The sequence below is a fragment of the Corvus brachyrhynchos genome, unplaced genomic scaffold, assembly GCF_000691975.1.
Source record: "Corvus brachyrhynchos isolate BGI_N302 unplaced genomic scaffold, ASM69197v1 scaffold467, whole genome shotgun sequence".
NCBI lineage: Eukaryota > Metazoa > Chordata > Aves > Passeriformes > Corvidae > Corvus > Corvus brachyrhynchos.
Window position 1 is genome coordinate 2916455 of NW_008239309.1, and position 23691 is coordinate 2940145.

General features: G+C 36.9%; 1 protein-coding gene across 1 annotated transcript in view; it reads left to right on the plus strand.

Moving 5' to 3' along the window:
• Nucleotides 1–23691, plus strand: part of SMARCA2 (SWI/SNF related, matrix associated, actin dependent regulator of chromatin, subfamily a, member 2) — a 119227-nt gene that overhangs the window by 75923 nt on the left and 19613 nt on the right. The window contains exons 29-31 of the mRNA XM_017740656.1: nt 3615–3833; nt 9126–9134; nt 23422–23639. Of these exons, the coding sequence (XP_017596145.1) occupies nt 3615–3833; nt 9126–9134; nt 23422–23639 (446 nt within the window). The remainder of the gene's footprint in view (nt 1–3614; nt 3834–9125; nt 9135–23421; nt 23640–23691) is intronic.

The following is a 23691-nucleotide window of genomic DNA, read 5'->3' on the forward strand; positions in this document are numbered from 1 at the left end:
CTGCCCCAGCACTGGAGGTGAGGCTGCCCCAGAGCAGAGCAGAGCGGGACAATCCCCTCCCTTGCCCGGCTGGTGATGCTGTGCCTGATGCCCCCAGGACACAGGTGGCCCTCCTGGCTGCCAGGCACTGCTGACTCGGGTTCAAATTGCCATTGACCAGGACCCGCAGGTCCCTTTCTGCACATCTCATTCCTCCATCTGCCTTTACATCCAGGGCTCCCTGTCCCAGAAGCAGAATCTCTCTCTTCCTTTTTGAACTTCATATGGTTCATACGGTTGGTGATGGCCCGGTCCTCTCATTTGTTGAGGTCTCTCTGCAGTCCCTCCTTGCTTTTGAGGGAGTCACCAGCTCTGCCCAATTTTTTATTGTCTGATACTTGCTTAGTATCCCTTCAAGTCCTGCATCCAAGTCATTTATGAAGCTATGTGGGCTAAATTTATGTGTTTCATATTAATCTACATGGAAGTTTTTAAGGGAAAGTAAGGAGTTGGTAGTAGGTAGTAAAAGTTTGAAGAGGCAAAACTACATGCTTTGAAAGCAGGGGGTTTGAAAATTATAAGACAGAAAAAAAAAAGAGTGTAGTTAAATATTAATGGCTAAGAAATAATTTAAAATGTTAATATAAAAATTGGTTTTAATTTTTGTAAACTGTTTCTTATAAAGGAAAAATCTGAAAAGCAAGTCTAGTAGTCAGAGCTGTTTGTCTTTTTATCAATATTTCAAGTCTTGCATAGTCAGATAAAGAGCAGAAGGTAGTCTGTATTCTCCTTACTGTAGTGATCTCTGTGCCACCTCATTCCCTTTTAAAGTTGTGCATATGTAATCAGAATTTAGGAGACTGCAATACCCAAGAAAAAATGTTTGGGTTTGTTCATTTAACTAGTCTTAGGTGTGTAAAAGCATGTATTTTACTTACTTGAAGTGAGCAGTTACAAAACAATCAACAAGAGAGATTAGTTCCATGAGAAGCTCTTCTGTAGCCACTTTGCAGGTTAGAAGTGTTGTTTGACACAGGACCTGAAATGTGGCTGTAGAGCTAAATACACTGTTCAGAAAGAAGGTGGACAGGTGGACTTCGTTCCTGTGGCTTTTAGAGGCTTCATATAGTAAAAAAATTTAGAAAATACTCAGTGGTTTTATGTGATCTGTATAACTCTTTTCATTTCATAATAGTGCTTTTTTTCTGGGAAAAAATGGTTGCTTTTTATGTTCACATTACTTAAGTAAAGAAAACATTAAAAAGTCATGATTTTTGATGTAAAAAATGTCTTTCAAGGGAAGGCCAAATGGGTACCAAAACTCCAGTTGTGCTAATACAGTCAATCTCCTTTAATCCAACATGGCAAACTAGTAGAACTGAGTGTATAAATTGCTGTTTTTACGCTGAGTGGCTTGGATGTTTTTTTCAAGGAGTCTTTTAGTTACAGTTTGGAAAGTCTAAGATAACCATTCACAATTCACAGGACAGCAGTGCTCTGTGGTTTTTCTATACTGGAAATTTTAGGCCTTGAGTGTGCCAGCATTCAAGTTCTTTGCTTAGGTCTAAGTATTGGTAGCATAGGACTTACTTTTAGCGTTTAGGCCTTTGTGAGGACAGTGAACATACAATTATTTTAGTAGTTATATAATGTGGATCTCTCTTGGAAACACAGGTTTTGGAAAGATAGGGGAAGATATAACCAGAGGTTCCCCAGATGTAAATATGGTTTGAGTAGTATCCTTAGAAAACAAAGTCAGTTTTTATCTCTGACTAATCTCAGATTAACTGAGATTGTCTTTAATTTTCCTTCCCAAGCACTTTTATATCAGCAAACAGCTATTATAATATACTGTCTTAGTGTTCAGTCTTTGTTTTAGACAAAGAATCATGTTCATCAGCGAAAAAATACAAAGTTTCAGCATTGGCTTCATGTACTTAATGTCATTAAAATATGATGTCTCTGACTTCATTCAAGTTCTGTACTAAATAATAGAGAAATTTATTTCATTTATCCCATTGGAGCTGTCTCTTGGTGCAGCTTTCTGATTGTCATGTTAGCAGTAAACCAAGCTGCATGTCTGGCTTGAATGAGACACTTTTTGAAATTAATTCAAATTGAATGAGTTGTTCATTAAAAGGTGAAATATGGAAGTCTGCTATATAAAACTACAGGCTGCACAGCCGATTCACTATTGCCTGCAGTAATGGGGAATAGGGAATACCCACATGTATTTATAGTTGCTTCATGAATGTAACTGGACCTACAGACTGAAGACATACATCTTGCTTTCTGCTTTTCACCGAGTTTAGAAATCAGGTAGTGCACAAGGCAAGATGATGAAGACAAGTTGTAAGGTGCTCTCCCTCAGGTAGTATTTTAGAAACGCTTGTGTTTGAAAACTGCCAAGATGAGAGAATATTCAGCATATTCAATGGTGCCGTCACTAAGCCTCAGTTTTTAAATTTGGCTGGGTTTCAGCTGTCCCTCTGGAGAGATAATACCTCTGAATTCATGCATGTCTGTGTTTTGGCTAAGGTTGTAAAATGATGATATATCTAGTTGGCATTGTGTGTTAACTGCAGCATCATGTACACGAGGGAGACATTTGCCCACAATTGAGAACGATTTTTTATGAAGGTTTAGTGGCCAAAGCAGTAGCCTCTTAAAATGCTATAGCCAGTTCTGATGCCTGTCTATTTACATAATTTTTTTCAAATACAAAAATGAAATGTCGGTGGCCATCTGTTTGTTTTCTCTGCTTAGCAGCTTATTACTGAGTGTTAAGTACTATATGACTCTTCAAAAGGCATATTTGAAATGCCTCTTCATATTACCTGATTCGGGTACTTAAGAAAATGCAGATGCAATTCCTGGGACCATAGGAAGCCAGGTCAGCATATAGTTTATAGAGATGGATGCTTCCCCGGGAGGATTATAAAACAGCTCACTGATGAGTCTACAGTAGATCGTGAGAATGTATCGTCTGTATCCACATCTGAGTTAATTGTTCACCACACTTGAATAATTATTTAAATTTCAGCTGAAAGTCTTAACATTATCTTCTAATGTTCTTAACACTTTACCTAATTTATCTGATGTTTTTGTGTTTTGATTTTTGTCTAGTACAGCAGGAAGATCAGAAAAATTCAGGGATTCAACCATGTTGGCTTGCTTTCTGGCTCTGTGTGAACAAGCTTTTCTCTGAATTTATTAATGCTGCTTTGATTCTTTGTTTCTTACACCAACTTTTAAATTTTCTTCTGTTATCCAGGCTCACAAAACAAGCGTATTTTCAGTTACTCTTTTTAGTTACATAGTAGTAAAACCTTACGGGGACAGCAGTGTTCTTGTGATCTGCTTTGTGTCACTTGTCTGTGTGTTGTTGAAGGAACTATGGTTCCTTCAGTGAAAGCTAGTTATGTAGTAGTGAATATGACTGAAAATGAACAATTGAGTGTAGCTTCTTCTTTTTACAGTAGCATTTTAGAAGTATTTAGGAGTATTATGAAAGGGAGATACCTGTGAAGGACTTTGTTTAAAGTTTCAAGTGTAGTTAGGTAGGTAGGCATTGACATAGTTCACTTAATACATGCCTTTAAAACTTTTTTATCCTTTGCAAATTGCCATTGCAGCGCATGGACATGGATCGTCGCAGGGAGGATGCCAGAAACCCTAAACGTAAACCCCGCCTGATGGAGGAGGATGAATTACCATCCTGGATTATTAAGGATGATGCTGAAGTTGAAAGGCTTACATGTGAAGAAGAGGAAGAGAAAATATTTGGAAGAGGATCCCGTCAACGCAGGGATGTGGACTACAGTGATGCTCTCACAGAGAAACAGTGGCTGCGGGTAGGTTGTACCTTTTGGTTGGTTTATTTTACACTTGAAACTTTTTGGTTGGTTGTTTTTTACACTTGAAGCTTATTCATTTGTGGTGGGTTTTTCTTTTCATTTTGGAGACTGCACCAAGGAGAGCACGAGAGGCCTAACATTTCCTCATTATCCAGCTTCTGCTGCTGTGTTAAAGATATATTTTGAACTGCACTGCAGAAACTTAAATCAGTGTTACTAAGTGCCGAATCAGGACTATGATAGCATTCTACTGGAACTATTCTTATTTCCATGGGTCTTACATCTTTAGGTACTTTTGTAAGTGTTGGCTTTCAGATACATGAAGAATTCTTTAATGTTCATGAAAACTATTACTCAATGCGTATTGAAACATTCTGTGCTGCAGAAGCTTATTATATTTTTAAATACCTGTGTTTAATCCTTTTAAGGATTCAGAATTTTTCACTTAAGTTTTCTTTCTCTCAGGCTATTTAATTTCCAAGGCTTGAGCATCGATTGGCTCCACTGAGATCAAAACATTTGATAAATGATTTAAGAATTTAGGACCTGAAAGTGAAGCTTCTGTACTTAACTTATACCAAATGTGGGATTTTGTCTCTTGCTGTTCTTTGAAATACACATTCAATTAATAATAGCGCACGTGTCTTTTCAGTGTGGTAGCAATAGCATGGTAAAGAGGTGAGGAATGATTGTTGGAAAGGCTTTTCAGAAATTTGATAATAGTATGATTTCCAAAACTTAAAAAGAAAGTATTGTAAGTGCAAAACTAATTTACATGGTTTGGCAAAGTTTTGTTGTAGAATAATTACAGACAATACCAACAAGAATATAAAGTGTAGGTTTTGTGTATAATTTGCTAAAGATAGGTAAAAATCTTACCTACTTAGTTTCAAATGGGATGTTTGTGAGACTGCATTGTGCAATACTGTACTAAGAGCTAATCCAGATGTGTTGCTTAGGGGAGAAGAGGCTTGAATTATACACCAGCTGTAAATTTATGCAAGTCCATGAAACTACAGGGGTTTTATACTTGACGTTTTCAAGTAGTCAGTGGAGAAGAAAGATCTAGAAACATAAATTCCTGTCTGGATTCTTGAACATTTACCTATCCTACAGTGGAAGTGCTTGCAGTATAGTGTACATCTACTCAGGGTCATTTTAAGCTACTTCTTTTAATGATGGAACACTCTGGCTATGGCAGCATAGAAGTTAGCTTTGGCTTTCATGTTTTGTGTCTTGAGTTGGCTGTAATATTTGTTTTGAGTGCATTATTGTCAAAAATAGCAGGCCTAAAAGAAATCACCTGGTCCCTGTCATACTCCAGGCAGAATCACCCAGTCCTGCGTCATTTATAATAGTTCAGCTTTTCATTGTATTTTATTCCACTTTTCCTGTTGGATTTTACACTTACTACATCATCCTAAGTACTCTGCTCATGCAGAACAGCCTGATACCTCTCTTTTTTTTAACATTTCTTTGTGTCATAGAGGAATTGTCTCCCAGTTGAGTAAATTCATAAGGTTAATAATGACTGCTTATGCAATATTTTCCCCTGGTTCCTGTTTTCTAGATCTCTTGATTGTTTTCACTGATTTCCCCTAGTTGTTCTACATGTGACTGACATCTTTCTACAAGTTTGATCAAAAGCTAGACATCAGAATTCCAGATCCAGTGTCATTTGAATAAGGAGTTCGTTTGCATAACTTCCATGCTACTTACACCTCACAGTCCAGTAATTAATTTTTTAACATGGAAGGTATTGACTCATGTTAAATTTTTGATCCAGTATAAGACCTTAATCTTTTTCTGTGGCTCTGCTTCCTTGCTAGCTTTTCAAAATCATGTTCCATATAGTTGATCTTTGCTTCCTAAGAGGATTTAGCATATGCCCTTGTTGAATAATTTCCAAGTTTTTTTCACCAAAATTACTCTGAATTTTTAGCCTGTCCTTGAGTGAACTTCAGGTCACCTTCATGTTCTTTTGAGATTTAGTAGGCATACCTTCTATTCTGTCTTTCTAAAGACACTAAAAACACTGAAGTGCTGGACTGTTTTATGAGAAATAGAACTCACTCTTTAATCAAATTTTGAAAGATTTAATAGGAGACAAGGTCAACAAGGCAAAAAGTAACAGCGCTGGCTGCATAGCACACCCTCAACAGTAGCAACCCCCCCTTATATGCCCCTGGGTATTGCATCAGCTTATTACATAGTTATAAAGCATTTTTCATATTAAAACCATCTTGAACTAATTAACATGGCTCCTCCCCCATCCCGCCTTTTTAGAGCATGTGTAGTTGTCTTCGTGGAGGGTAGTTGTTACTGTTCTATGCATTCAAGAGGTTTCCATTCCCTCATTGGTTAGATGTTATCCAATTACAACAATCCTCCTATCTCAGTACAACCTTCGTGTTAAAAATAGCTCCAATCCCCAGTGAAAGTCAACACTCAGCCCCCTCCCCTCATAACAACAAAACCACTCCCACAGAACCAATATTAAAATGCACTTAACAACAGAACCACTCCCACAAAGCCAACATTGCAATGTACAACACATCTGCGAAAGCCAGCACTATAAAATGTACTTTTCACAATTTGATAAAAAGCTATACAGTTCTACTCTGAAAACGATTTCTGAGCTGGTCCCTGTATGCTTGGTAGTAATTGTTTCCATTGTTTGCTTCTGAGACTGTTTTGTGAGGCTGTCTTGGGGTGACCTTATGATGTGTATCCCATATCGCTACCTATGCCCAGAAATTAATTCCTGTGCCTTTCTATGCCTCTAAACTGAGCCTGAGAGGGGGAAGGAAAAAACTGAGCAAAACTTTTGCAAAGCAGTTTGCAGCTTGTTCAAGGTCACACACAGATAGCAATTGGTTTTCCCCACTGCGGCAGGGGAGGGAGGAAGCACCCGGCTTGCTGCGCCCAGGACAGTTTTTTTGGCCAGTGGTTCAGCTGCTTTGTTCTCTGGAGAGAGACTGCGAGTTGAATTTTTCCTTCTCTGGAATTTTGGATGTTCTCCCTTTTCTACTGGACTGCTTGATTGCTGTAACATCAGAACACATCGGGAGGACTTTCCACCGGGCACAGAGGGCCTGGCCCCGGCCCAAGCCCCAGCTCCGAGGAGACCAAAGGGAGGACTCTGACACTTTCCCAGGTTTTTCCTCCACAGTGAAAGATTTTACCATTTAACATTATTTTCCTTTCCCGTGTGTTTGTTAAATAAATAGTTTTGTCTTCTTCACTTTCCTTCGAGGAAAATTTATTTTTTCCCGAACCTGGTGGGGGAGGGGTGGTTGTGACTTCTCTCAGAGGATATATTTCTAAATTTGGCCAAACCGGTACAGAGGCCAAGTTAGAAACCTTGCTAGGCAAGATGGTACATACACTACCCCTTTTTCACCATGGCTTGTTACTCTGTTGAGGGAAATTATTCTCCCTTCTCTCTTGAGTGATTAAGCATGTTTTCAAATTAGCTAAGTTGCCTTAAGTCAGACTGCTTCACAGTGCATTGCAATCACTATATAACTTTACTGTATACATAGCTTAACATGCTTTCAGGTGCACTTGAGGGTGTGATGAAACAAATGGAAGCATAAGAACTACTAATACTTTCCAGTCTCTTCAGTAGAATTACATTTATAATGTTACATTGCTTATGCACGTTTAGAATAAAACTACCTAATTGGGTAGATAATGAAATATACGTAAAGTTTTCTAAGGTTTTTTTCATTATCTTATTTTCCATGTGTGTGAAACAGAGTTGTCACACCCATTGCCCTCTCAGCATCATCACTTTTATGTCTTTGAGAATATGTTTTTCTGGTAATGACATCTCTGGAAGATGTCATAATAATGGTGTGCAACATATTCAGGGGAATACTTAACTGTATAAACATAAAAAAAAGTGGCAGATAGTTTATAAGCATAAACTTCTATCTACTTTATAAGGCACTTGTATCTTGTGGGTTCCTCACTGTAACCTATAATAGTGTCATACATAGCACATGAAAACAGTGAATTGTTTCATGCTAACTTGGATGCCGTGAACTACTTCACTTCATGTCAGTTGAACTGACTGAAAATAATCAACAAGTTCTGAATTAAGAGTGATATTTTAATTCATAAGATGCCCTTTTAGCTGTGTTCTGTGTCATGCCATTTTCCAAACCATGGGTCTATTTTTATTGCGGTATTACAAAAGAAGGAGATTTATTTACCAGCAGCAAGGGTTGCCCCTCACATTTTTCTCTTGCTGTGGCTTCTGTTACAGCTTTTATAGCTATCTTCTCATGGGGTTTTCTGAATAAAACTTTGCATTTCTGATCAGTAAGTTGGTTTCATAATACTGGTATGTAGTCCTGAGCTGTGTCTTTTATGTCTTGGGGAGTTGACTAGATCTCTTCTTTTCCAAAGAGTTTTTCCTCATTCAGCAGCCACAGCTCTGACTGTGGAATGGGTGCTGGCTCCTTTCCAGTTAGACCCTGAACCCTCTGCTGATACATGCAGCACTGGAGAGTGTAGTTCTGGCTGTGGCAGATCCCAACAGGACCTCAAGGACAGTACACCTCAAGGTCTGTATGCATGCATGTACACTGACCAAGTATGTCAGCTCCGTTCTTACTAGGAGGTCAAGTGCCTGAGTTTGGAAGCAAGGGACAGAATAATTACAGAAGCCAAACCTGTAATCTTAGGCAGTATTTAGTGAGAGTGTGCTGCTGCTCAGAACAGCCTGTAATTCATTGACAGTCTCCCAGGAAAACTCTTAAGACAGAAACAGGCTTCATCACTAGCTGTCGCTGCAGCCTGCTGTTCTCCAACTGTTGGCATGACAACCATATTTCCTTTAAAAAAAAAAATCTGGAAGGAGGAGTTTGCTTCCTGATCTTACAAAGCATTTATATTCTGGAAGGATTTCATGCTCTAGCAGATTCTGTCCCCGCACTGCTTCTAACAGAACTGCAAAATACTTCGCTGGTTCCCATGGCATATTATTTTTGAGAGGGGTCATCTACTAAGAACTTGATTGCCTAAGACAGGCTTCCAGAAACAGAGGATTTGTTTGAGTAGGTAAAACACCCTTAAGACAGTTGCATCTGGTTTCAGCTTCTCATGCAATTTAATTGCTGGCTAGGTGACATAAATAAAATTTTAGTCCCTAGTTGTGCCTGTTAATTTGAAATAGCTTTATATGTTGGCCGGGGTACAAAATTATCTGAGGTATATATCTGAATTATCTGTACTCATAGCTGAATACAAAATCAGCAGTGTGTCACTTATGTCATGCAGACATGCAAAGTCATGCTTGTTTTGCTGATCTAGAAATTGTGAGTGAAATTCATGCATTTGGTTTGTAATTAGTCAATCTTACTTAAAGACACACAGTGCTGGCTTTCACTCATACAGAATATCTGGTGAATATTGTTTATGTAACATAGTCATGACATAAATTTTATTTATGTTTACTAAAGTCGTGTTGTATAATAAATCAAACTGCCTAGCGGGGAAATTTTTGGATGTGTTTTCAACTATTTCCTGTTCAACGGGAACTTTAAATAACTTTTTGATTTTACACACTCTCTAATAGTCTGTTAACAGCTTTCGATAGCAGAGATAATAAAGTGGGTCAGCTTGTTTCAAGTAGGTTTGTGTTTTCTGAGAGAGCTTCACTTCTATGTATTTAACTTCAGAATCAATACTAGGAAGGTATTTTAAGACATATTTTTTGTAAACTGGGATGGTGGAATTTGATTTTACAGTATTGTTTTGCTGATGGATAGGGTCAGAGACAGACATCAACTTAACGAATAGTGTAACTTACTGTAATGCAAAACTGCAAAGAATCACAAAAGGATAAGCTAAGCAATGACATAGTCATTACTACAAAAACATCCCTGAAGTGATTATGAAAGATTACAGTTACCGTACTTCACCCTTCATCCATATCCACATAGCGGCTGGGGGAAGGTGTCACAGCGAAGGACTGGAGAACCATGCCCAGTAACTGAGAAATCATGTGGTGCGTCTGCCTTTGCAGGCAACGAGGCTTCCAACTTTGCTGTGAGAGTAGCCCAGCTTTTATAATAAGCAAGCTACCATTACTTCTAATGCAGGAACATCTGGTTTTATTCTCCTATTGGGTTTCTCCCAAAGCCTGGCCAGGGCTTAAGGAGGAACCAAGGAAGTTGTCTTTGATCCTCCGCCCCCAAACAAGGCCGTATATGGCCTTGTCCAGTTTCTAAATGTGGGAAGATAAATACCTATATCATATTGCTAATAATACTTCACTAATTAGTGGATACATAGAACATTTGGTTGGAAGATTCGTCTAGAGGTCAGCTTTGTCACAGGGCCTGTTCTTCAGGCCTTACTACTTCAAGTATTCTTCATTAGGTACAGAATACCTGTCTGTAAAATTAGCATTACAGTCTGTAACTGTTTTAGTCTATATTGGAGGCTGAAATTCTTAGAAGGAGGAAAAAAAAGTTTTTAGTCAGTGAATAGTTTATGAGCATAGTTCATGTATGTACCCCTGGTTTTCTCTCTTCATTTCTATTCTGTAACATTTTTGGTTACAATTGGAAAGTTTCCTGAGTTGCTGCTAAACCTGTTTAACAATCGAGTGAGTATTTGCGCAGGACATTTGAAGAAAATTGCATTCTGATCTAAACCCTGCTCTGTAGTATTGAATTGCAGATCCAGTTGTTAAGCTGTACAGGAAAACAAGTCACATTTAAAAGTCTGTTACTGGAAGATCAAAAAGTCCACCATCCTAGGGTGTTGTCTGTTTTGTGACCAGCGATCATCAAAGTGCCCCAGGTACTATTTTCAGATGTTCAATGTGAGGCTGATCAGTTTTATGCATGTGGAAGCTGCTTTTTGAAAGGTTAGAAAGTTGGACATGACTTCAAGGCCTCATTGAACCAAGCCATTTTTATATTCTGTATACTTACAGAATATATCTTCCATGTCCTTCTCATGAAATTCAATTCAGAATCTACTTAAGAAAAGGGGAAAAAGGGTGCTTTCACATTGCAGTGAAATTAAAACTAGTGAAGCAGAAAGGGTGTTTTCTTGGTTTTTCATGGATGAGAGGGAATTTTAATGCATCTATCTGATAGCTTTCGTTCGCTATTTTGGCAGGATGGCTTTGTTAGTTTATAAAGGAAAGAGCCTGATTTACACTGGGTAATTTCTCAGAAGTTCTTTTGTCTTTTCTCAGAATGTGGAATCAGGATTGAGAGTGTTAATTTTGGAAACTGAAAAAGTACTTTGAAATGCTTCTTCAATATTTCAGGATTATTCTCCGTAAAGAAATTTTTAGTATTTGATAAATAGGGGTTTTTTGTGAGAAAGACTTCAAGTCAGGAAATCTGAACAGCTGTTTATGAGGACTAGTTATCAGTAAAACAGTGCCATACTTTCGTAGGATTCTTTTTATTTTTAGTCTGTGATTTTGACTATACAGTGTTACATGTAAAGTACCGTAACACATATTAACATAACTTCAAGTGGAATTGTACATCTGTTCTGCTCTAGAAAACATTAAATAGTAATGCCATGTAAGTACTTACTTTTTAAAAATGTGGGGAGTACTGTTAGCATTAGGCTAAAATAAACTTCATTTTCTTTGAAATAGATATATCCTCTGACCATATGTATGTCTATATATACCTTATGTATACCAAGTTTACATAGCCTGGAAGCTGTGAGTTTAAAATCTGGGTTTCAGGTTTTGTTGTATCAGTACTGTTTCAAGTGCAAAATTTTTCATGAGAAGAATTAGGCCCTGTGGTTAAGATGCCAGTACTCTTTATGTGGAGGGTCAAAATTCAGATCAACTGCCTGGAGGAGACAGAGGGGAGACCTCACTGCAGTTACACTTCCTCATGAGAGGAAGAGCAGGGGCAGGCACTGATCTCTTCTCTGTGGAGACCAGTGACAGGACCCGAGGGAATGGCCTGAAGCTGTGTCAGGCGAGGTTTAGGTTGGGTATCAGGAAAAGGTTCTTCACCCAGAGGGTGGCTGGGCACTAGAACAGGCTCCTCAGGGAAGTGCTCACCAAGCCTGACAAAGTTCAAGAAGCATTTGGACAATGCTCACAGGCACATGGTGTAACTCTTCAGTGCTCCTGTGCAAGGCCAGGAGTTGACTTGATGATCCTTGTGGGTCTCTTCCAGCTCAGAATATTCTATGACTCTAAACCTGAAACAAAAACAACTATTCACAGAACCCACAAGAACAGAAGTCTGCATTAGAAGTCTAAAGCATTGTTGTTGTTGGGGGCATATGACAGTGAAACTAAAAGCAGCAAACATTTTAATATTTGGGTCCACTGCATTGTTATGTTTTCTGACATGACTTACAGTAACAGTGATAGGTGATATGCAGTAGCTAACCTTCTGTCAACAATCAGTATTTGAATAAACACAATACATTTTCATATGTTGATTTGCGTTTGCAACATGGGTAAGTTACTCATACCTTTCCAAGTGTATATTGTGGCCAAAGTATTTATTCACTCTGTGAAAAGGGAGCCATTTAATATTTTGCCTTGTCATCAGAGGCAAATTGAGAGACCTTTATTGTAAAAGGGCGTCGTCTGAAGGCAGACCTGAGCAGGTGATGGGAGTCTTTATGCTGATGTTTTTCATGCAGTATGCATGCAGGCAAAAATAATTCTTCTGATGGACTGGTGTATGTATGGAGAGCTCTGCTTCTTCTATAGCAACTACTTTGTATAGCAACTTAAATGATAGCAACTTGTCTCTTCTTGTATATAAATAAGTATGGAAGTACTAACTTAACAGATATGGAAAACCAAGGAGGTTTCAGACTGAATTTCTCAAAAACTATTCAGCCAAAGCTTAGGCATGTCGTGACTGGCAGTTACATTCCTGAGTCATCCTGAAGTACACTGCTTGATGAGTACAATAGTGTACTTCCTTGTTCTAGCAGTAAAATTTTAACCTTAAAAAAAATCCTACAAAAACTTTCCAGTATCCACAACCATGTAATTTTGTTTCGTACTCTGAAATTGGCATGTTTAGCAAGTTACAAATCATGGTGCCATGTATATTCATTATGTATTCTTTTCAGTTGCATCTGACATTTTTAGCTGGGTTTCTAATGCAGAACCAAGAACTTTCTTGCTGTTTACAGCCTTACTTTAGTTTTTTGTATATGCACCTATACTGTACTGTACTATACTATACATTATTTTGTTGAGAAGCTTCATGTTCTCGTAAGTCATTGGCTTTTCAGGAATCCTTGTACTGTTTGGTTAGTGTTTGCTTAGGTAATAGTTTTTTCTCATCAGACTGTGATTTGCATTGCATCTTATCCCAGAAGAACAAAAAAGCCTTCTAGACAGATTCTGGTCGTGTTAGATTTTTATTTTTAGGTTGTAATATGCATATTAAAGGATCAGGTCTACTGTGACTCCTGGCACAGTCAGATAACTGTACCTTTAGAAGCATCCTGAAGACACAGAACTCACTGCATCGCTGCTCAAAGTTAGCATCACAACATACTGTTTTAGTATAAAATACGTGAAAGATACATGTAATTTAGCTTTTCTCAGCAAGTTTTCCAAAGTTTGACTTATTTTTGTTCTATGCAGTCTTCCTCCAAATTCTTCTAAGTTACTAAAAAACTATGTTGAAACTGTCATAAAGGGCTACCTTCTGCTGTTTATTATTTAAATACAGTCTATTTCTATAAGCAATTTTTTTTCCTCTGCCGGCACAGGAAGTGAGTATTCTAACGTCTTGCCATATATTTCTGTCATCTCATGCTCTCTTAGCACTGTGTGCTTTCCATTCTTAATTGCCTCAGAGTACTTACATTAATAATGATAGATCTTTAAACTAAATTTCCCATGCTACTGGAAAAATCCTTAATCTGTTTTCTGTGAATAAGTAGTTAAAAGAGATCTGTGAGCATCTACTGAAAAATAATTAAAATAAAATGGTTTCTGAAAGCCGTTACTTTTTTCTTCTCCCATATTTATTTTTTGCAACATACTTTATTGGTTTTGTTTTGATTTTGTCTCAGTTTTGCTCCCATTTAGTTATGTTCCACATTTTGAACTTGGAAGAAAAGGTAACTGCTTGAGAGTATGTGAATATACTTAAATATAAGAGAGAAGAAGAACATATGAAGAAAAATACTTGATGGTATGACTACTGGCAGTAGCTGAGCTTACTTCGACATTCATAAAAATGCCAGTTTAAGCTTTATACTATAAGCTTCTCATGTTACATTATTAAGAGCACTAGGTTTCAGGGCACAAAATTTATGCTCATCTTTAAATTAGAAGCCTTGCGTTAGTCTGTTAATCAAAAAGAGAAAACTTCTACTATTTTTCTGAGTAATTTAGAAGGCACCACTGAATATCTGTTTACTTGAGAGACAAATAGTTCACTTATTCTAACACTACTGATTTATCTCAAAACGAGTGATTCCACACTGGAAATCAACTAATCATCCCTTTGTGTTTTAGTCGTCACCTATGTTGCTTCCATAATGGAAGAAAAGGCATCTTGTTCTTTATAGGGAAACATTCTACTAAGATACGGTATCCTGCTGTTGAGTATGTTGCAGAACAAGAGTTGGTAATGTCTTCTTATCTTTTTCCAGTGCTTAGAATTGTCAATTTTATTTTTACCATAGAGAAGATGCCTGTTGCTGCAAATGTTTGCAATGTTCAGTGGAAGCAAATGTCCTGGAAAGAGCCAAGACTGCAGTTTCTTTGCAAAGAGCTGGTCTGATGAGGGTATAAACCCTGTCTTTATACCAGGTATTTTTCTCATTTAATTAGTAGGGTCTTAGAAGATAAGGGAGACAGTTTTTTGAATGAAGAAGGGCTGAACATCTGGAAATTTTTTCAAAAATAATTTTTAAAAATCCATTAATTCCCATTCTTAGATTGAATTTTAAGAATTTTTTCATAAGGAATAAAATCAAACAGAAGAAGTCTATGTTTAGTTTTTAGCATTATGAGCTGCAAAACATCATCCACACTGCTAGTCTGCCAGTGGGTGACATTACAAAGTAAAAATTTCCTACTTTTTCCACCACAGAAGAATGTCTTGTCTATAAAAAGGTAAATGTCAAGGGAAAAAAGATAAATTAACATCGTTTAGAATTACCCAGAAACCTGCAGCAGTAACAATATTTTGCAAAATACAAGGTAAAATGCAACTGTAAATACTTGTCTCAGAACTTGGAAAAGAACCCATCCTATGTAACTATTTATTAGTGGTCAGATGTGTTTCTGATTGGTTTTGTATGCATGATCTCCCTTGTAAAATAAACAACATCTTAGCTACAGTGGGAGATGATAAATCCTTGGAATGTTGAATTCCTTTTTCTTACTGGTTTTGGGTCGGGTTGTTATTGATGAGTATTTCCATTACCTCATTGCAGCATATTTCCTCCTCGTCTGTGACATTTGTCTGTGCGCCTGAATGGAATGTAGGTGTTAACAGAAATACTAGTAAATTAAACTTTCTTCATAAGCTTTAAATTAATTCATCAACTATTTTAGCAAATCATTAAAAATGAAATTAAAAAATTATCTCAGAAGAACAACAGAACAATGTATCCCTCCAGTAAAAGATTTGTTTTAGGCCAAAGAAGGAAGTTCAGGAAGCAAAACCCTCAGTACAAGCTAAGCTATTACAACCTTGATACTATTTTTCTTCTAAACTCTGAGATTCCAGGGAAATAAGGAACATCTGTTCTGGGACAGAAACATGTTTAGTGTTGACTAAATTCCAAGCTTATTATTTTAAAGGAATTTAAGAAAAAATGAGAAAAGTAATCCCCATCACAACCCCCCTGGCACCCACCTCCTCCTGGTACCCATCAGAAAAAGTGATTTTCTCATACAATTAATGTTCTTTGCCCCTTGTTTTGGAGAAGGTAATGTATTTGTTCAAGAAAAAGCATAACTCTAGTACCAATTATCTCAATACTTCTGTCAATACGGACATCTCTACACTCCAGTAGTAGGCTTTCCTGAATCAGAATTCTCGATAAGACAGGGAGAAAAACGCTTATAAAAATTGAAAAAGGGAGAAATCTTTCCCATTCTCTCCTCTCACTGAAGAACACCAGTCACTAAATGCTCCAGAATCTTGTCTATGCAACAAGCATCTTTGTCTCTGACACAGTGAACCAGATAAAGGGGAAAAAATGACGCATCTCTATCATGGTAGATTTTACTTCAAGATGGATTGCTTGTGAATCTGAAGCCAGGAAACATGCCTGCAGTCTTTTCATTACAGTCTTCCAGTACATCTCCTTCAGTCTCTCAATTTTACTTCTAATCATACTCCAAAGATACCTGCAACTAGTTCCAATAGCAGCCTGTTACCGATACTTATTCTTTGTGTTATCAATATGCTGTAAGGTTCTGAACAATAGGAAGGCAATCTGAAATACTCAGGATACCTTGTACTTGAGAAATGCTATTGTAAGATCCCTTTTGGAATATGTTTCTTTATCATCTGGCAATTTCCCTGCATAATATTTCACAAGTCTGTTATAAATTGTCCTCCAGTCTTGAAGGAGAGTGTTTTTCCCTGTGTTCGGAAACAGGCTATTATTCTAAGTGATGGGAATTCTTCAGCAGCTTATCTAGTTTTCTGAAACAGAAGGGAAGAAGATTTGGGAAACACAAACAAAAAACCCCACCACAACTAAACAGTTCAGTAATGAAGAGTAAGAAGATGATATCAATAGTTTCTGGTATAGAATTTTTTTTAATTCCTCCCCCATCGTTCTGTTGCTCCTTGATGAGGTTGGCTTGGTCAAGAGGTTGTTAAAATTAAGTCTTCTTAGCAAGACATTTTGAAAACTCTCTTGACAATTACAGACCTGTAGATCTTCTCAGAGTGTGGCTGAGTAAATATAGACCACAGAATAGTGATGATTTTTTGGTAGTTCCACATTCAGGTACTTGACACAGTATGTATTTTCTCAGTGCTCTGATTGGTTAAGCAAAGTATCTTTATAGTCAGCATGATACAGTTGTTCCTTTCTATGACTCAATTCCTTCTCTCTAATGGGGCACTTTCAAGGTGCTCGCTTAGCTGGCAAGCAGTGGATCCTGGCATCACGAGTAGTTAATTGTGCTCTTCAATTTCTCTCTCCCCAAAGTTTTTGAAAATCTCATTGGTGCAAAATCAGTTTGAGGAGTTCCATTTAAAATCACTGTTTGCCTTTTGGGGAAGGGACAAATGAGACTAGTTACAGATTTTTTTTTTTAACCGAGATTAGTAAGATTTCACTTTGGAACAAAAGAAAATTGTATGTGCTTGTCAGTGGGGTTTGTCATAACTTAGAGTTTACTGGTGCTGGCTCTGGATGATGCTTTACATAATAATAATAATACTGAAGATGAAGCTTTAGCATTAAGATACCTTATATCAAGATTAAGTATTAGGATATTTGACCTGAAACAATTTTCTCAGACCCAAAAGAAAACACTGAAGATAAAAGCTTTGATCCTATTAATATTTTAAGTCAATACCTATTTTTTTTAATATTATGCATGTTGCTTTGGTTGAAACCATTTCTCTTTAAAGATAACTCATACTCTTGCATGGTTATATCAGGTCATTTTGACACCAGTCTTTAAATCAAAATGTAGGAAAAAGCTATAATTTACATTATTGTTCTCCTTAATGTCTAAATATAGGCAGCTGAAGTTTCAGTGCAAATAATTAAGCAAGTATTAATAATTTTCAAATGTAAAACAGTAAACAGTCTGTCTTCTCTTGCCTCTTAAAAAGATGCTGGTTTCGATGATGTGATGACACAGACTCTTGATTGATGAACACATGGGTGAAGTTTTTTTACCGTATTACATTTACCGTATTTGGTGGAAGTTCAGCCTATCTGAGAAGACCAGATGTATTACAAGTTGATTTGTTTTTGCAATAATTGCATTTTGAGTTTTTAGAAAAAACAGTACTTTTATGAAAGCAAGTTAGAACTGGATGTAGTAACTAATTCTTTGCCTTTGACAGATTCTGGTCTATATTGTGTTTTAGTTTAGTCCCAGAAAAACTAGACTGGTAAATCTGTAGTGCAATAATATCGAACAAGGAGAGGAAATGGAATTAAAATAACTCTTCATCAATCTTTATAATTATTTTCAGGTATTTATTATTGCACTGATAGAGTATCTTAAGGCGTTTCATCTAATTGTCAAGTGTTAATGGCATTCTTCCTCACAGTCTTTATCTTGTATACTGACCTCCCCGTTGTTGCATAGGAAGATAAAAGTACAGTGTAAGGAAACTTGCTCTAGAGAGCCAAGAAACAATTCCAGCATGGGGAAATTAGAAGCAGTCTCAGATGTCAGGAATGTTAATGGTAAAAAAATAAGCAAAAGAGCTGGATTTTGAAGAGATCTATTTAAGAATGTGAACTGCAGTGTGGAAAGTTGAATTATTCATTGGTCGTGAGATTTAATCTGAGAACAAATGTAAAATAAAGAATGGTAGGATTTCAAATAGAGCAAGACAGCACAAAAAAAAAAAAACAAACCCAACCCAAAAACCAGGAGAACTTCTCTTGGATATCAATACAATATTCCAAGAAGGATCATGTTGAAGAGAGAAATTGGTAAGGGTAGGTAGGTATCATTTTAAGGCTTTCAGTGTTTATTATTAGCTGTCCATGGGGTTCTTTTCTTTCTTTCTTCTCTTCTGATATGGTAAATGTGAACTTCATTTTGCAAAGCAGTCATCTGTTGTTCATTACTGCACTACTGACATGTTTTTTGGTTTTAAGTACTTAACAGCCCTTAAACTTAATGCCTTTTGGCCAGTAGTCAGTAAAAGGCCCTGTTAAGTTATTTGTTGTTCTCAAAAAAGCTCATTCTTTTGGAAGTTTTATGTGATTGCGTTAGTATTTATGTTCAGGGAGTTGGCAAGGTCGTATGTTTTTTCTGTTCACCTATGTTTTATGCGCTTTCTATTGAAGTATTGAGTTTAATTAGCATGTTAGGGTATTTCTTCACATGATAATGTTAGTTACAATAGCTTTCTTTCAACTTTGCAAGTTGGAGAGACACAGGGCATTCATGTTTGAAGGGATGTGGCAATTCTCTGAATGTTCATCTCAATGTAAATTGGAGAGGGACACAGGAAGAGTTTGCATGTCCTGTGTTCATGTCCTGTTTCATCTGAACAGCATCAAGCAGACTTACTGCATGGCGCCCTACCACTTCTGCTTTGTGTGTCCAGTTTCTTAGACTATGAGTAGTACCAAAAGCTTTCACTATATCTGAATTTTCTCATAACCATACTACAGTTACTTCCAATCAAAGGAAAAATAATTATGTAATACAATGTTTTACCATCTAAACAAGACAGGCCTTAGACACCAAAGCTGATTTTACGATGGGTAGCTCCACTGATCATTCTGTCACCACACCTGAGTTACATGATTCCTGTAAAATTATTTTAAGGCATATTAGCTGTGTAAGGCCTACACAACTATTGTCTTGCAGAACACAGTTGTGAAATAAAACTCAGAGCTGTTAGTACCTAGTCCTTACTTGCATCTGTGATTCTGAATTGAAAAGGTATTGAGTCTCAGTGCTATGTCGTGCTCAAGAAGTTGTTAAGAATATATCTGTAATGTCCTGTCCTTCAAATGGAGGAAAGAAACAGTTTGCATTTTATCCTTACTTTGTTTCTGTTTGGTGCTCATGTATAAATGTTGTATCGATATTCCGTAAGAATACTTTCACCTCAAAACAGCTATTTTCCTTTAGTAAAGGTGAAAATCTAATTGCAAGCAGCAATAGGAAGGCAGACTGTCTCAGAAGTAACTTCTGCTTGCCTCCTGAAAAACACACTTTTGTTCTTGGGAGGTAGAAGCTTCTTTTTGGAGAAAGACAGTTTTGATTTCTTTAATCCATGGGTAAGTGTGCTCTTACCTCTTTAGAAATGAAATTGTTTTGTGTACATGGACTAGGTTACAGCAATATGAGTCAGAAAAGCAGGAACATTTTGTCAGTACAGAACTTAACACAGGGTCCTCATATTTCACTGGCATATTTGCCTTTCATGAGATGCCTGACAACTTGCAAAATTTGACATTGAGTTCTTACAGCAGTCTTTCAAAAAAAAGAGGTGTCCAGACTTCTTTTTGGGCGCTATTTTGTCCAGTTTCCTTAAGGGAAGGAAAGTGTTCAATTTTTATTAGTGTACCAATTTCCTTGACTCTCTTGCTGTTCACCTCACTAATCCAGAGGCATTTGAGCATGGGAGATGTCTGTGTTATTTTGCACTCTCACACAGCCCATCATCTGTCAGGAACTTGAGATTTGTGCCTGGGATTTGTATCATTATCGTACTGGTAAAGGTTGGGAAGGGCATTCTCTTCAGTGTGGCACTTAAGGCTTAGAATAGTAAGCGTTTCTAACAAAGAGCTCAGTCAGATAAATTAGCTTAATAAATATGTTGTTGCTAATACACGCTTGGATCATATGCACAGAGCATTAATCTATCTGCTGATAACTGATTTATTTGATACAGTTTTAAGCCATCTTTTGAGACAGAATAAATCATACAGGTTTAGTTCTAAATGTTATTGTTTATATACAAAATACATATTTGTCCCTTGAGAACTGATGTTAAGAGTCACAGTAGCAACATTTTTATACTGCTTGTATTGTCAGACTGATTTTCGAGTGGGGTCACTAACGTCTTAAGGACGGATGTCTGAGTTTACATTCATGCATACACATTTTGAAAGTTTAATATAGTAATTGATTGATATATTACTGGTTAAATAGAAATTTTAACATTTGATGGTAGATTTGTAATTTGCTAAGAATTAATTTGCTACCTGCTAGTCACTAATTTTAAGAGTGCAAGAGTATACATTAGTTTACTTGGGCTTTTTTTTTATCATTTGTCTTTACTACATTGCTATATGTAAAATTTAAAAAAACCCCAACTTTTCACTTCTAGCTTTTCTTTTTGGTAATATTTATTTTCCAAAATGCTGCCTACTCTAAGCAAGAATTTTATTCAGAATTCTAAAGTGAGATGTTAATAAACTCTGTGATGACAGGACCACTGTGATTTCTTTTTTGTGGTAGAAAATCTGTCAAGTGAGCAAAGATATAAATATGTTGTAGTTAAGTGAAGTTTTCTGAAGGACAGCAAAATGTTACCAAAGTTAACAGAATGATGACTTGGTTTGTTTTTATTTTTTTCTAATTTATTGTAAATCAGAATAGATTTTTGTATCGGTTTCAGTAACCAAAACTTGATCTGTTCACTGTGGAGGAATAGGAATATGTTTTCCGTAATGAATGCATCTTTAAAATGCATGCAACCAGTCTCAGTTTTAAAATCATACATGAAACTGTCTGATTGTGCTATTATTGTTATAATGATAACAAGAATCCGTAACTGCCCAGCTAAAAATCTAATTTGAATGCCTAGAATAGTAAGGGGAGAAATATGATAAGTAGTTGTCAATATTAAAACCAGCTGAAGGAGGAAGGCGTCAGGCCTTGTAGTAGGTAGAATGAAACAGCAGATTTCAGTATCCACAATCCTTTCAGTATTAAATTTTCAGTAAAATAAAATTACTTGTATATGAAAACATAGCCTTTCCCCAGCTCTCTTTTTTTTCCTGATCAGCTGATGAAGAGACTAGCAGCTCGCTGCTTTGCTGGCTTGTTAATTTTATCCCCACTAACTGTGATTTCCGATAGCCGGCCTGCTGATAGTGGTAAGGTAAATATCCTTTTTCATTGCCGTCTTGAAGATTCAGTAGAACTACATCACAGGCATGTGTAGGTGTGTAACACATCAAAAGTCGGTGTTCTCCGTGTTTCAATGTACAACTGAGTGCTTGAGGAGAGCAATGACATTAACTGTTGACAGCCTTGCATGCTGTATTTAGTATTAGCTTTTCTAGCTTCCAAGATATGCAGAGAAATTTCCTTTTCTTAATCTTCATTAGTCTCAGTGGTTTATAGCGCATGTCCTGCTTTAGCCAGATGAATATTAATGAATTTGTGTGCAGATTTTTTTTTCCCTTCTCTTTTCTTCCTAACTCATCAGATCTCGAGCCTCCTTCGTAGTAGATATCTGAATGCTGTGGAAGCATGATGTAAATTGTCTTTTGATTATTAAGGCCTAGTTTCAGGCTGTCTCTCAGGATTCTGCTTTTGTGTTTGTCTGTGGATTTGCACATCGGAGGATGCATAGGAAACAGATTTCAAAATCCCACTGGTTTTTTAAACATGTCAGCTTATTTTGTGTTATGCATCAGGTTTTGTTCACAAAACGTTTTTGAAGAGACCTTGTACACAATTGAGAAAAATTATGTCTGGGCTGTAATCACTTTTTTATATTGATTGTTATGCTCACATGATCATAAATATTAGCCATGTTTGGTGCCGTGGAGAAATGAAGGTAATTGCCTTAGGATTAGAGCTCTTTCAGCTACGAGAAAGGATTGATTAGCATTTGCATGTACTCAAGGCAATATTGAGAAGCAAAAGCGACAAATATCAACATCAGTTAGGTTCTGAGAAAGCGTTAATCAGAAAGCCTTGAGTTTTAAGATTTTTATATTTTATTTTATTTTATTTTTTATTTTTAATTTCAGTTCTCTTATGACCTGGTACTTTTATTTATTTTCTTTTGTTGGCTTTCTCAAATCACAAAAAGTTCAGCTTCTTGCTTTATGACATGGATAGTGTGTGTGAACAGGTTCCCTTTATTCATAGTTTGGTTTTTTGTAGCAATTTTTTTATCCCTCTGCATAGAGCTGCTGGGTCTGGTTAAAAGCGTATGTCCAGGTAATTGAAACAATTGAAATTAGTGTTCGTTGTGTGTGACTGTGTGTATGAATTGGGTTTTGGGGTGAGGTTTTTGCATCCCACATTATGAGTGCTGTTTACAACAAACCAGTGTACTGTCAGTGCTTCTGCCTACCTCATGGTTACTATTCTAGAAGAAAAGTATACATTTTAGAGATTATTTTAACACTTAGGTGATCTAAAGGTTGCGTAAAAGGTTTGGAAGAGAAGATGGGTTGTTCCTGCCTAAAGTGTCTATTCTGTGTGTATGCACAAAGAGCTGTGTGTGAACTGGCTTTGGGAGCTGAGCAGGATTTGGACTGTCCTGTTTGAAAACATATGGTGTCTAAATCTGTTTTGCATGGAACTGTGTAACCCAGAACCAACACTGATGTGAAAAAATTAATGTTTGTTGTACACTTACTGAGACAATTCCACAGGCCATTATGTGTGAAACTGATTTGGTGTGGAATTCAAAGTTCATATAAATAACGTGTGTATTTAGATGATAGTGGGATCCTTAGGACAAATTAATATTTAGTATCTCTTTGATTGCCAGTAACTCAGTTTCTTGTTGTACTCTTGTTCGTAAATAAACTGAACATTTTGAATTGAATTACATGCATCCCATGGAGTTGCAGGGGTTTTTTATTGCTGTTTTTAAATATAGTTTTTTATTTCCCTTTGCAATATCTGTTTTGTTTAAAAATCATACTTTTTGAATATGGTTGTCAGGCAATTGAAGACGGCAATTTGGAAGAAATGGAGGAGGAAGTCCGGCTTAAAAAGCGAAAGAGGCGAAGAAACGTGGATAAAGATTCTGGGAAGGAGGATGGAGAGAAAGCAAAGAAAAGAAGAGGCAGACCCCCTGCAGAGAAGTTGTCGCCCAATCCACCCAAACTGACTAAACAAATGAATGCTATCATTGATACTGTGATAAACTACAAGGATAGGTGAGCTTGAAGACAGTCTATCTCTATTGCATGTGCTCTCTCCCTTCCTGCT